The 15,459-nt window shown below is 36.3% G+C and overlaps 1 protein-coding gene across 1 annotated transcript in view; it reads right to left on the reverse strand.

The window, feature by feature from the left end:
* The window catches only part of CWF19L2 (CWF19 like cell cycle control factor 2), a 58,506-nt gene that overhangs the window by 36,139 nt on the left and 6,908 nt on the right, over positions 1 to 15,459 (reverse strand). The window contains exons 2-9 of the mRNA XM_077781345.1: positions 11,111 to 11,218; positions 10,274 to 10,378; positions 8,756 to 8,863; positions 7,467 to 7,586; positions 6,531 to 6,624; positions 5,280 to 5,395; positions 4,259 to 4,989; positions 456 to 549 (exon numbers count right to left, since the gene is read on the reverse strand). Coding sequence (XP_077637471.1) covers positions 456 to 549; positions 4,259 to 4,989; positions 5,280 to 5,395; positions 6,531 to 6,624; positions 7,467 to 7,586; positions 8,756 to 8,863; positions 10,274 to 10,378; positions 11,111 to 11,218 — 1,476 coding nt within the window. The remainder of the gene's footprint in view (positions 1 to 455; positions 550 to 4,258; positions 4,990 to 5,279; positions 5,396 to 6,530; positions 6,625 to 7,466; positions 7,587 to 8,755; positions 8,864 to 10,273; positions 10,379 to 11,110; positions 11,219 to 15,459) is intronic.

A 15,459-nucleotide genomic window follows, 5' to 3' on the forward strand; every position in this document is an offset into this window, starting at 1 on the left:
CCTTTCAGTTTTACAAGTTCCATATCCCAATTAATAAGCCCACTTATAGAGCAGAGCTATGGACCACAAGCACCTACTTGTGACAAAGCTGATGAAATGAGTACAGCTCCAGACACTGTTTACCTTGTAACCAAGACAGCGAGCTTAGTAGTTTTCACCTGCTCCCTTTTTTATAAAAAGACAATAAATACTCTAAAAAGGGCAGAGAACAACTGGTTTTAGGTATGCTGCTTATCCTAAAAAGCCAGGGTCCTGAATCCTCTACTCTAGTCTATGAACTACTGCATTTAAAGCAGAAATTACTGTAAAAGCACTATCTTCAAATCCTACCAAATTTTGCAAGTCTTTAATTGCTTGAATCAATACCCTTTCAAAAAAACCACCCAAACAATTAAATCACTGTGAGCTTTGAAGAAAAATTGTAGTAAGTCATGCCAGTTTTCCACAGCCATTACCGTGTCTCCCATGAGTTCTGCTTTCACAATCCTCGCTCCCAGTCTGTTCATCTCCTCTTCACTAAGCACCCGAGGCGGCTCATCCTTTGATGATCTGTAAAACACCAGCTGCACTTAAGCCACAGAAAAACAGTGCAGTATTCACCTGTGTAATTCAGAATGATAAGTCTACTGTACTTGTATATATGTGTCTATTGGCAAAACAATTGAAAACGACAAAGTATAAAAATGTATTTGCAGACAGAAGCTGCGAAGGACTCTGAAACCAAAGACCTTGAATAAAATTTTTACGAGGTTTGTTTCCTTTAACTTTTGAGAACAACTCAAATGAAAAGCACTATCTGTAAACATTTTCCCAGCATGAAAAAACAGTCAAGAGTCAGTACCAGATATAAGCAGGAAAAAAATAAGGGAAAGAAGCAGAAAATGTTATTTTAACCTACTCTAATTCTTCTTTCAGGCTTTGGCCATGATTTTACATCTCAGCTTCTGCAAAATCACCAATTTCTGAGTTATTCTGTTTGTCAAGTGGCCTTCCACCTCTTGAAGATCACTTATTTTCCCTTATTTATCTGCTCACAGTACAATCTTTACTTCTGAATATGTTATGGCTGATACAGAAGAGTTTCCAAGGAAAATTAACTGGCACTGTTTTAAAAATATGAAGTCCCCCCTAGAGAAGCCAGCTGGTAATAAAGAGTATTGTACCTTAATGTTAATATTAAAAACTTAGCATATGAATTTTATGATGTTTTTAAATATGGATTCCAAGAAATACTACAAAGAGGCATCAAGTAAGTTTGGCTCTTGTTCTCTGGCCCTAGGAAAGACTAAAACCAACTAAATCTAAAAGTAAATATCTAACACAAAAGATACAATAGAGTGCAGTTATGACAGTGGTTCCTGCTGTTAGAGAATTCATTCACCAATTGATATGGTTAAACCCTGTAGGATTTGAAGGAGAAATCTTTGAAGATGGTGTCCTCTTTAAGCACCAGGCCTCCCCCACCCTGAGAAAATTACTAAAGTTGCTTTTCTTCATTTTCAAGATGCCCAATCCAAACCCCTAAAACTCAGCAGAATTTAATTTCACCAGAAACCAAATATTCAAATATTACGTTTTCACTGTTCCTTAAGCTGTATCCTTCAAAGCAAAGTAGACTACTTCAGAAAAGGGAACAAAAGGTGTTTAATAATTCATATATGCTTTTTTTAAATGGTGCTAGTGCTTGAATCATTGTCTGAACTTTTTGAGACTTGAGACATTGCTTTGATTTGCTTTTTATCTTGTCTCAAATTAAACTCTGAAGCAGTCACATTATTAAGTGTGACTTCCAGCAAACACTAGCTGATGGACTTTTCCTCTGGGGAGATCCCTTGGACATCCAATCAGCACTTTTAATTAACCTGTGTCATAACTGTCCAAAACACTTTGATTTATAGGCTGAAGAGGCTTCCTCTGTGCTTTGGAAAAGATAAAATTTAAAAGCCTTACTTTCAGCATGAGAGATGAGGAACTGAATCAGCAACACCTATTAATTCAAGCCTTCACCTCAAAGATTTACTTTTTGTGACTGACAACACTATCAAAAGAGTACACGCATTACAAGTCCTGAAACCTTAAGAAGAAAAAGAAAATAGCAGCTTATAAATTACTCTCAACAGGTATCTACTGCACCAATCCAAACTTGAAACATTCCAAAAGTCTGAATTTTCTACAAAATACAATACCAAAAAAACCACTTCTGACCACTAGAAACAGGGAGACAAGTTATTCACTACTTCAAAACACACAGAATCTCAGGAGTTAAGAAGTCATCTTAGAAGAACCTGGATATAAGTTATGTCAGTAAGCAGAGACTATATGGTTTTGCAGGCCTAAGTAAACCCCACTTTACTAATGAGTCAGCTTAGTAATTGCATTGGCTAAGAAATATGATTCAAATATCAAAGAAGATGCACAGTTGGGTTAACAGCTCCAGAACGGAAAACACATGCAAAAGAAAATATCAGCTGAACAGTTTCTACATCTAGTTCTCTTCTGTGAAGAAAAGAATTATCTTTCCTATCATAATAATTGAATTCTTTGAACTTGAGCAAGTAAACCACTTCCGCACACAATCTCATTTCCCAAAATTTGCAGCTTTGTCCAGTTACAATTACCATTGTACTTAGTAAATGTGGCAGTTAAAAAAAGGTATTGTTTTTGTACCTGCAACTAAAAAAAGTAAATCACCATTATTTCACAAAAAAAAATTAAAAACTGAAAAGAATAGCTGCTTCTTTAAAGAAAGCAATACTGAGGCAACAGTATCACTAACTTCTACTCAATGATTACATGTTCTACTAGGTCTGGCTGGATGGGATGGGATTTATTTTTTCCACAGCAGCGCAGTAGTGCATTTTCCTCCATATTGTGCCTAGCCCTCCCCTTCCCAGGCCATTCTGCAATCCTAGGAATTCCCATTATGCTTTGGCCTTTGTGGACCAATGAAGTATCCCTTGACTGCAGCAGGAACTCTTACCGGGCTAAGGTGGGAGCACACTGTCCACACCCGGAACTCCTGGTGCCTGCCACAGTGGGGAACGAAGACAGAAACCCTCAGTCAGCCCCTGGCAGCCTCTAATCATTACTCACCTGAATCATAGCCTGAGTGGAATTTTCAAAATTCCAGTGACTGTGCCAGCCTGTGGCCAGGATGTGAATTTACTGATGACTGCAGCCCAGCATGCTGCGACACCACAAAAAGCAGCGCTGTGTGAGGCCCTCTGAGCTCTCCCAGACCGCAGCAGGCTGTGCCAGCGTTGCACTGAGTGGGACACCTCTCAGAACTCACCAACTCCCCAGTTTGCAAAGATTAGAGCACCATCATAGAAAGCTGAAACCCTCCAATCTTTGAGGCTCAACTCCTGCTTGTTAATAAATTCCAATACATTTGAAGCATTTCATTGAAGTCAAGAGGAACTCTTAATAGGCATTTTCTATATATTCACACATATATATTTTTCTACATTTCTACACTTCTAACCCTATATATCTCTTTTCATCTATCTGCATGCATGTGTGAATTATTGGAACAATCTGAAAGAAAATATTCATAGTAACAATGACATAGTCAAACCACTGGAAGAACCAGCACACTGCTAATACTGGAGGAACAGGAGACCATGAGCAGAGCAAAAGGTCAGTTCTCCACCACTTGTCTGACCACCTCTCCTTACTACTCTCCATTGTCTCTCACAAAAGAAAGTCATGGAAACCTAATTTCCTCCTATTAAGTTTGTGTTTCCTTTCCCACTCCTATTAATGCTTCCTCTTCACCACAGAAAACATATTTTCTATTAAATACCTTCTAATATTTTTCATATGCTATTACTTTAGCATATGAGCTCATTTCTCAAGTGGCAAACCTATCCCTGCTGTATTAATTATTTCAGTTTTTAGTCAGCATTTTCTAACATTTAAAGATAAATTCAATGACGGTTAAGATATTTTGGAGGTTTTTTGCCTTAGAGGCCAATTTTACCGAAGTGTGAACTAACATTAGAAAGAAGCAGAAAATAACCTATCATTAGCAACTCTCAAATGTGCTGAGGAGACAGATCAGGTGGGGGATATTCAGTACTTCTGCTTAACTTACTTCTTCTAGCTGCCCTTAGCTGGAGGCTAAGACTCCTCCTCAAACTAAAGAGATCTGATATAATCAGTGCTTATAATGTCAAAAAAGGAGATAGAACTTTTGTTCTATTTTGTCATGAAAAATACAGCAAATAAAAACCAAATAAAGATGTTCATAGAATACCTAGAGGATGATGTTTTACTGTCAGATAAAATCTGTTTCTTCTCAGGGGTATCACTTGCATGTTCCTGTTGCAACTTCTCTTTTTCATCACTTGGAGTTATTTTCCAACTTTTGCCATCAATTTGTTCCCTAGTACCTGATGATTTTTGGTCAGATTTTAATTTCTCACTGCTATCTTCTGTGTGTGTTTTGGTCCACAGTGCAGTATCCTCACTGGGTTTCTGAAAACAGCTGCTCAAAGAGCTATGAGCTGAGTTCTCCTTGGATGAGGACTGCTTTAACCTGGAGTCTCTGGGTGCACTGTAAGATGTTAAGTCATCTTCAGAGGGTTTCAAAAATTTGTGTTTCAAGTTGCTTAGAGATGAATTCCATTCCTGATTTCGTTTTTCACGGGAGTATTTTTCTGCTTTGGAGCTGCAATCCCTTGATACTGAGTCCGTGCTACTGCATCCACATTCCTGGTCTGCTTTTGACACCTCTCTTCTGTAATCCTTGTCATCCTGTGCCCACGCTTTGCCATACCTCTCCCTGGAATATACCCCAAACTTGTGTCTGTCTCTATCATCTTCATCTCGTGTCACCTTTTCAATATGCTGCTGTTTCTTGTCTTTCTTCTCTTTCTCACTTTCTGAATAGTCAGTCTTCTTCCATCTTCCACTTCTATGATAATTTTCCTTTTTGGACGCAGCTTTTTCAGCTTCTTCTAATCGTGACTGAAATACCTCCACTGACTAGAAGAAAAAACAAAGAAGTCATACCACTTTTAGGGCCATGGGGTATTGTTGTTGAAGTATTTCAAATTTGCTATAAGATCTCATATATTAAAAACATTTAACAAGAAAAATATATTAAAGGCTGGGTAGCACTAAACCCTTCATCACTTGAGAGAAGCTTCAGGGTCTGTTTTTTCCCACTTCTTTTCACATCATACATCGTGCCTTCATACTTCATGTGCTTTTATATGAAAGTAATCTTTTCCAAACATTATTAAGATGAAGAAAATTTAACTGAAGATCCTTACCCCATATCTCTCAGCTACAATTTCCTCAAAATTTCGCTTCTCTCTCTCAGCCTGCTCCTTCATCCTTTGGTATGATTTTCGCAGCCAACTTAATCCAGCATCTTCTACCACTGTAACTAAAGTAGAAAACAACAAGAGAACAAGAGGTTGTGTTTTTACATCTCCTATTAATTATTCCTATTTAACCTTATTCTGTATGTGACATTAAAGCTTCACCTAAACTTATTGTAAAAATTGTAGGAGTGCAAAAGAAAAATAGAATTAATATACAAATACAATTACATATTTTCATAAGTTAATGCTGGTTATTTAATTTAAGCTTCTCTAGTGTATCAGAAGCAGTTTCCAAGAAAGGAGTGGCATATGAGAAGTTTTGGAGTTTCTTTATGACATTAAAGAACCTTCCTGTCACTCCCACATTCTGTGTCCATTCTTTGGCATACTCCTTACACACAAGTGAATTCCCTTTTTCCCTTTCTCAGAAATTGAATGAGTAACCCACACTTCCCATGTGAGAAGCTAGCAGTAGTCTTGACATTCTGAAAACACACTCAATGATGCCTATCAACTCTTATAGATCTCTGATCTCTGTGACTCCTAAAAGTGGGCATGAGGCTAATGGTTTCTGGGACAGACTGTCCACAGGGAAAGGCTCTCAGAATGCACATATCCAACTCTTCTCTGTTGACAGTATACAAGCAGCCTTCTCACCACATAATAAATTTATCATGACATTATGAATAAGGTTTTTATTACTGTGTTTGCTGGAAATGGGCAGGACAACCCCAGGGTAAGGAAAAAAGTGAAAAGGCTACAGAAATACTATTTTTCACATCTGTAATTTGCTTCATTTTGATGTGACTCAGACTTCTGTGGGTGAATACTTTAAAACTGTAATTTGTGCAATGGAATGAAAGGAACCAAATCAATTGACAACAATTTATCTTGTCTTGGTTAAATCATGCTTTTCTTTAATTAGTTCAAAATGGAGAATTTCTGTAAGGATATTGAAGGTCAAACAACTCAAGATTAAAATCCATTGAAAGAAATTCTGCAAAACAACATACTATGATACTAATCCAATATTCACTATGGAATTTTCATCAAAATTTTACTTTATTACTATATTATTAATAATATATATATAATTCATAATCCTGTTACAACAACATTAGGAGTCATTTGTTAGCAACACAGAGTCCAGAAATTCAAGACAGAAATTTAAGATTATTACTGAAAGTTGCTCTTAACCTTTCTTAACTGAAGCCTCTTCATCCTTCTCTGGTGGCAAACCTGTACCACCATCTTTCCAATATGGGTTGAGTTCTCTCTCAGACAGCATGGCCTATAACAGAAATAATTTAAATGCTTGCATAGCATATGCAAATGACATATAAATTGTCATTAGTCATATAATACATGCTAACATTCTGGTGATTTAAGATACCCACATTAAATGGTCCTCCAACAGCTCTGAAATAATGTTCAGGAAAAAAAATCATGGTGAAAAAAAATTCAAAATATTAATCCTTTGTCTAACGACAATAACCAAGGCACTGCATACTACACAAAAGCACTGATTTAGGTCAATCTGGTTCCCAAGCACAACAGCTAACTGGGAACTTTAATAGCAAGAAAGAGCCTGCTGTGAGATGCGAGAACAAAGAAATATTACCCAGTGATCCGTCACTATGTTTTCAGATCAGACTACATAGCATTTAACAAGGTAAATGAACAAATGCAGAAGCCATCAACTGTATGTACAAAGAGTTAATTCAATTCAACCCTTTCTCCAGCTAGACTCTGAGTCACCCATGTGTTCACCAACAACTGAGACATGAAAGCCACAACTGCTCAGAGTTAAGTAAGCTTTTACCACACTAAACAAGAGTGCTCCTTTCACACACCATGGAGAAGGCCAGACCAGCAGTCTGTCATTGTTACTAACGGAACTTAGTACTAACAAAAGTAGCTTTCTCCTTACCTAGAAGTTAAAAGGTTTTTCTCCACAAGCCTAATGTATGAAGCCTTCCATTCCAACAGACCAATTTAATTAAAATCATTATCACATCAGGCATTAGTTTTAATAACAATAAAGACTTACATATTTGAACCAATTAATTACTTTATTCATCACACAAAATTTAGTAAAAGGCAGAAAAGAAATAACATATTAATTCCTCCTACCTGCTCAAGTTCTTGAGCTTTCTGCCGTTCCAATACTTTTTCTTTGTGTCTTTCACCTTTGACAGCTGCTACTGATGTTGTTTTCAATGACATGAAGTTTAAATTCATCCATTCTTCTCTCTTTATAATAAACAAAAAGAATCAGTGTTCATAATTCCAACAAAAACATGGCTTATGTGCCAAATCAAAGCAGTGCAACTACTGACAAATGTTGCTGACAATAAACAGTGTAAGTTCTACAAACACATATGAAATACTTTAATGAAAAGCAAACATGATTTTAAGAACTCTAATCTTCCAATTTTTTAATACTTAAATGAATTTCATGTCTCCCTGTAATATAAAATAAATATTTACAATGTATTTAAAACATTAGTAAGCATGCATATTGTACAGACTAATCATTAGCATAAACAAATACTGTACATCTCAGCTAACTCTGATCTCATGATCTCTTACATCTCTTCTAGTGTATACAAAATCTGCAATCAGTATCTGAGCATAGTTCATACCTCAGACATCCCAGCACTAACTTCACCTTCAAACTTAACAGTTATACATCTAAATTCTGTGAACTGTACCCACCATGAAAGCTAGAAAACTGCATTTTCAGAACCTAAGCCAGACCAAGGAGATTTTTTAAAATGAGGCCTAGACTAAAGAAAAGCAGCATATTAAAAGCCTAGATGTATCTACTACCTTTACACAGGTTAAACCTGAAGCCTCAAAAGCAAGCAGTGACATACACATTGTAAACAATTACTCTATAAAGGCAAGAAAAGGAACTGAAAAATTATCTATCTTCAAGTGATTCAATAATATCTATGCCCACATCACCAAACAATATGCACCAACAAATGTGGATGAGCACGGGACGTCTGGTGGTCATCTGGTCCAAACCCCCACGCAAGCAGGGTCACCTAGGGCCAGCTGCCAATTTTTTCAATTGTAAAGCAGCCATCATTGTGAAGAAATTGTGAAGAAAAAGGTAACATGTCTAGTCAAGATCTTTAAGATGGTGTCTTCAAGAAAATGAAACTAACTTGTAAGAGCCTCAAAACCTGATAGCAGTTGGTCCTGGGCAACATTAAGAGTAGTGCCTTGTTAAACATTCAGAACTATTAGGTAGAGAAGTCTTCCAATCAGTGAAAAGTAGTATTTACCCAGCTACACAAAGACATTTGTCTGTAAAATAGATTTTGCTCAACACTCTACAAAAGAGCTCCCAAGAAACCTAAGCATATTTCACAAGCTGAATTTAACTCTGAAGTGGCTGTGAGCCTGCTCACCTGCATGGAAGGCTCTTTTGCAGCATCTGGTTGTTTGTTGACCTTACAAGCAACTTCTGTGTCATCTGACTGTGACACATTTGATTCAACCCATTCAACTGAAGAATCCTAAAAAGAGAGTTTAATGGAAAGAATAAAAATAATACCTTAACACACTACTTGATAACATGCAACACTTAGCAATTATATCAATAATCAAAATCAATGCTGATTAGCATTACTAATATAATATTGTTTAATATTTTAAAATACTTATAATAAAATTAGAATATTAATATTCCCATAGGAGATTGCTCCATGTTCAAAGCAATTCACTTCATGAGCACATCACAGTATGCAACATTACCTCATACTGGCAGCTTATTTCCGTAACTCTACTAAAAGTAAAACAGTCTGAATAAAAACAAAATCAAAACCAGTTGGGTTTATGGCATAACAAAACCAAAATTTTTAAAAATCTACATGCATTACTGAGTATGTTTCACATTTAAAAACTTAGATCAGTTACACAGCACAATATAAAGCATGGTACATGCTATTGCCTGCTATTTTTGTATCCAGCTTCCTGCACTTGCATTTGCAAACAGTGTACAGAGATTTTTCACTTGAATCCAATAGGACTGCATTGCACAGAGTTTCTTTGCTATTCACATGAACCTGTCTTAGGAGTAAAAGAATTTAGATGGAAGTTACAGCCAGAACTGTGTTGCATCCTAGGAGTCTCTGTTGTGATCTGAAGGGTTTTGGTGATTCCCATGGAGATTGTGGGACATTTGTGCCTTTGATTACTTCCCACACTGATATTATAGTTTATCTCTGGCGTTAACCCTTGAAAAATAAGTCTCATTATAATGGACATTCCTTCACTCCATAAAAGCGACTCTGAAAGTTAAAACAGTGCCACCTGACTTGCACCAAAAATGCTGGGAAGATGTTTTCCACAATGCAGTCAGAAGGCAGCTCCCAGATTTCAAATGCAGTCTCTGCACTGTTTTGCCAGAGTGCCCTTCCATGTGAAGTCATGTCCTTACAGATTCAAATGTACAAGTCCTTCAGACCCATGTACAACTCCCACATTGTTGGGAGTGTCCAAAGTTGAACATCTGTGGAAAAAGGCAGAGGTAATTTGTGCTTAAAATCAAAGTCAATTATTTCCAATTTTAGACACATCTTTCTATCACATACCACAGACTACAGGGTATCTATAAAATTTTCTCTCCATATCAGAATGAAGATTTTGGTTTTCATTTTCTCTCTTCTCTCTACTGAAAAACTATAACTCCCTTAGTTCCTAATGAGTGAATTTAATATCATAAAATTCACAAGCACTCACGTAACAGCCTATTTTAAATTGATTAAATACTTAGTACATTAAAACTGACAAATTTTGCAGCAATTTTTCCCAACAGAAAATTATAAGAATGAGCCATAATTTTACTAACTATGCATATGCACAGGGACTAAAATGGTTCAAGTTTTAAGACTGTAGATTGAACTATTTTAAAATTTCTTACTTACAGAAGAACTATCAAGTAAGTCATCCTTCTTTTCAGATTTCTGTTTCTTACTTTTCTTCTTTTCCTTCTTAGCTTTTTTGGAATGTTTATCCTTTTTCTTTTTTTTCTGTATAGAATGTTCCAACAAGTAAATGTTTGTAAATGAGATCCAGTAAACCAAATAATCCATATACAAAAAAAAAAATCAAAACCTACATACCAAACCTCCTGAAGAAAGACGAAATACACACAAATACCTTTTATTTCTACTACCCTTTCACTCTCTCCTATGGGGGAAGGGCTGGGGTGGTAGGAACAGGGAGGGCATACCTCACACATCCATGATCAATTTTTCTTCCCTCTCTCAGTATCATTTTCATTGGAACTAAGACACTACAACTAAACAGATAATATCTACTACACTACATGTATTTTGGTCAAACCTATTTCTTCAGGTATCACTACATTATCAATACACATCTTTCCACTGCTGAAATATTTGCAAATTAAAAGGATGTGATATTCACAGCCTCCATTAAGGCTTCTCCTGTGTATGAACACAAATGAGACTGCTATGAAGCCTTGATTCCTCCAGATTTCTTCCCATGGAACTATCGTTGTCTGATAGCACTTCCTTTTCTGCATTTGGTAGAAATTAAAGCTGGAATTGAATGACAGATTTTTTTCCTCTTGGCAAATAAAAGATAATGTCTACCTTAAAAAAATGCTAATATCAAAGCATAAAGAAATCAGAAATTGGGATGTGTTTAAAGATTCTCGTAGAGCCCACAAAATCTTCTGTTCATACAAACGTTCTGTAAAGGTTACAACCCAATTTAATTATTTCCAGTTTTGTCACCTTTTCTAGTGGTTCCACACATTCATTCACATCAGCAGGGATCCATATATCTTCACCTCGCAGATCGTTTAGCAGCTTGCAACTCTCCTTTTCATAACTAATTTTGGCCTAAGATGAACAGAGAAGAAAAATAATCAGGTAGAGCTCAGAAGCATTTCCACACACAATGTTGCATTTCAGGCTTCAGAATGTTCCTCTCTTTCTAGTTAGTGAGATAAAACTAGAAATACTTTTACTACTTCTTCCGAAAAAATAACCATCACTGCAAACAGTTACAATTCCTAAAAAGTATTTTTATAAGCCACATCAATATAATAATTATTATTTTAAGCCTCTGAAGTTCACTCTGTTATGTTTAGCACAAACATGACTCTCAGAAGCAAATTTACTTAAGTATAATTTGTCTTTAGGAAATTCTTTATCCCATATATCATATGCCATATATCACCATACCTTAATTAAACAGGAGCAAAGTTATACTATTGCAATCCTAATTTTGTGTTAGATAATTTGTGCAAATTTTAATGTGCTCTTGGGTTTTTATTTATTTGAGGGGTTTCTTTTAAAATAACTAGAATCAAAACAAAAACTAAAGGTAAAGCTTGAAATTCACTTAAAATTGGCTTAAACACCAATTTTACCAGAAAGTGTTGTCAAACATAAGCCAACAGAACACATACAAGTTTAAGAAAGACCAATATCTAAAACAAACAAATAAAAAAGTCTCAGGAGATTGGACAACAATTGAGGTCTTTTCTCCTGACCAGCTATTAATTCTCCAGATTCAAGCCTGTTCACTGCAGAAGATAGCAACCAGCCTACCACAGGGCAGTATCTCTTTTTTTGATATAGCCAAGAAGGAAATCTACAGCTTTTGTCCTGACAGAAAATAATGCTTGCAGGAAGATGACCAATACACTATAAGGGTTCAAAAGAACAGAAATACATGCTAAAAAAATAAGATTAAAAGGGATTTTGTTTTTAAGACAAGATAGGACTGCTGTTGTGTTTTTGAACATTGGCATTAGCATATTGAAAGTGGCACAACACAATGAACTCAAAAAAAAAGCCCACTACATATCTGTGCCCAAACAAAACACCCTTTTCAACCTTAATTGCCTACTTTCTTAGCAGCTCCATGTGATAAACTTTCTAATGCACTTAAATGCAAGCAAAGCAAGGCTGCTACCCAGACTTCTTGATTTTAAACAAAGGAATATTATAACATAAACAAAAAATAGTATAAATCAGCTTGAATAAAGAGGCCTAGATTGACACTTCTATCTCTAGAATGAAGCTGACAGTCTACAAAGGTGAATGATACCTCTTAAAATTCAAAACATAGGCACAGAGTTAAGAACACATTCAAATATCTATTCCAACACCAAAACATTTTCTAGTTTATAAGTAAACAAAATAACAAAAGAATGAGCAGGACTACAATTCAGTGAGAATGAAATAGTAGTTGAATACAACGGAGCTTCACTAAAACCACCCAGGACTCCAAAAAATGCAGGCGTATTTCCTGCAACTTCTCCATCATACAGATAGGTAACCCCGGCCACCCTACAACATCTGGGACAACACCCTTGAAAATTCATGCAGAAATAGATCAGATTGATATATTCTCTTCTAATCCATGTAGACAACTATGGCCCTTTTGTCTTAAAAATACACTCATCTGACTAAAACTAAAGTTAGTAAATATGCCACATTTTTGGACGAGTGAAGGATAACAACCTCAGCTTTGCAACTCACAAAATGTCTATGAGCCACACACTTCAAACTTAAGCTTATAACTGGACAGAGATGAAACAGTGGACATAAAGGGAACCTGAATATAGTTCTAGATGGAAAAAAAAACCCAAATCCTGACTCCAAGCTTGTTCACCCCACAAGCAAACACAAAACATGTTGCCAAGTAGACTGGAAAAAAAAAAAAGGCACACTTTTCTCCATATTCCATTTCATTTTTGATTGAGAAAGAACTGCAGCTGGAGTCTACAGCTCCCTTCCACCCTTTTTGCAATTCTCCAGCCCATAAATCTATGCCACAAATAAAGGCCACTCAAGATCACCTTGTCAACATTTCTTCATTGTAGATGTTCTCTGCCTGTTATGGAAGACTTAGCCTCTTATCATTTCCTATAATAACAAGTATATTTTAAATAACATTGCTATTTTCTTTGTGCTGCCAAAGTCACAAATAAAATGAGGTAATGTTATAAGTAAGGCACAAACTGAGCTTTTATACTTTTTATTAGACTTTTTTTTATTAGATCTAAAAATAAACAGAAGAAATGAAGGCAAGTATTTAAGTAATTGAGATACATCATTCTAATGAAAGAGGTGGATCATCATTTTGGCTGAAGTACACAAATACTCATTTAGAACACAGATTGACTAGAAATCATCATCAGACTACAGACTGCTGTCTCCTGAATACTAAATGAAACACAATTGGCCAAGATGAATGTGTAGCGGCAGATTGACCACCAGGATGTTAAAAAGAAACAAAAGCATCAGTTGGAAGTTTGTGTCTCCTAGACAAGGATAGAAAATATAGAAGATTCTTAACAAGGTATCTATGTAAGATCAAATAAAAAGGAAAGAAAAAAAGAAAAAAGAAAAAAATAAGAATGATGCCTAGAGACCTAAAAATATGAAATGTTATAATTTCACCTAAACTATCATTTTAACACAAGACTAGAAAGTTAGCAGCAATAGCCTCTAAATCCTTCTGTCTCTAAAATATAGCTCCCTCAAATTATCATATTCAATTTTTATTGTTCATAATACTATCCCCTTACACACACACAATCACTTCAAGTGGAAGTGAGCCGGAAAAACTGCCTACACTACTTTATTAGCTTCAAAACTTAACTTCATATTCTACTTTTCTTTTCAAAAGCTGCAGGGCTTACTAGCATGTCATAAAATGTAAAAAATAAAGAAAAACTAATTAATCCTCCTGTCAGACTTACCATTCCATCTATGAGGACCAACTCTAATAGTTTCACATCAGTCAAGCCACAGGATTCCAAGCATTTAATTCACATTAAGGTTCATTAATACTTATAATACCACAGGAATATCCAATAATTTATACTCTCCCCCTTTACAAATGAGGTACGTTTTAGGTACCACAGCAATATTTTTCAGTTTTTTCTCCATAAATAGTAGCTGATACATTTCTGAAATACCTTTGTTTCAAAAGTAATGCTTTAAGTATGCAAATGCCTGTGCATGTACACATGAACACATTATGAGCAACAACCTGTCAAAGAAGGACAAGCATCATGCTGCACTACACACTTCTGCAGCATCCTAATAAAATTGCTCATGGTCTCCTTTGCAACAAAAACAAGGTGAAGTCTAAGTTTGGCAAGGCACTCTATAAGGTCTGTTGTTACAGTGCTACAAAAACAGTACTTATGCTACAGCAATAAGTCAGCAATGCTTGCCATGGTTGAAGAGATCCAAATTTTACAGACTTTACCACAAGTAGGCGAAAGGGATTTGAATTTCACAGATCCATCTGAATGTGGGAGGAAACCAAGTTCAAGGAAAGTGCTTTCTGGTTTCCATCAAGCAGGTCATTAAGGCCAGCCCACCCAGTAGCTGACAACATAATCTACTAAATGAATAAAATTTGCTCCAAAGCAGCCTGTAATACACTGCAGACGCAAAATCCAAAAGCTATAAAAATTACATCATCCCGCACCAGGAAAAAGCAGAAAAGATCAAAGACACTGCCAACAGCCAAGTCACAGGTCACACAATAAATGGAGCGTGTTAACACAGCAGTCCCTCAAGGATGTCCAGAAGGGATGGAGGGATGAGCTAAAAATTCACTCCCCAGCTCACAGAAAACCTGACCAATATTCCTTCCTGAGTTCAGCTCTATTTACTGCTTCAGCTGTCATGAAGGCCAGGGGAAGTTTTCCATACTGCTACAAAGACCTTGCAATTTTCCATCTATAAATGTGGTCAACCTCTAGTTCTTTAAATTATAATCCCCATGACTCAATAGTCAACTTCATCCAAAAGAAGAAAGACTCCCTTTTCCTTCACAAGCAATCAGAATAAAATCTACAGCACATCAGACCATTACAGTATGACAAAAACCTTCAATAGAGAGAGCACCAGCTAAGCTGCTCTCCTGGCCACCTGCCACTGAAGGGCAAGGCTCTGTTCCACACCTCTCCTCTCTGCACTGCCCCTCACATACCCCCACCACCTTACCCACCCAGGCCTGTTCCTCCGCTCCAGTCTCAGGCAAAGTCACTTCCAGGACCTCCCTGACACAAAATAAATCCCACCAAAAGGACAGTGCAGCTTCCTGCAGA

This window comes from Lonchura striata, chromosome 2, assembly GCF_046129695.1.
Source record: "Lonchura striata isolate bLonStr1 chromosome 2, bLonStr1.mat, whole genome shotgun sequence".
NCBI classification, from domain to species: Eukaryota; Metazoa; Chordata; class Aves; order Passeriformes; family Estrildidae; genus Lonchura; species Lonchura striata.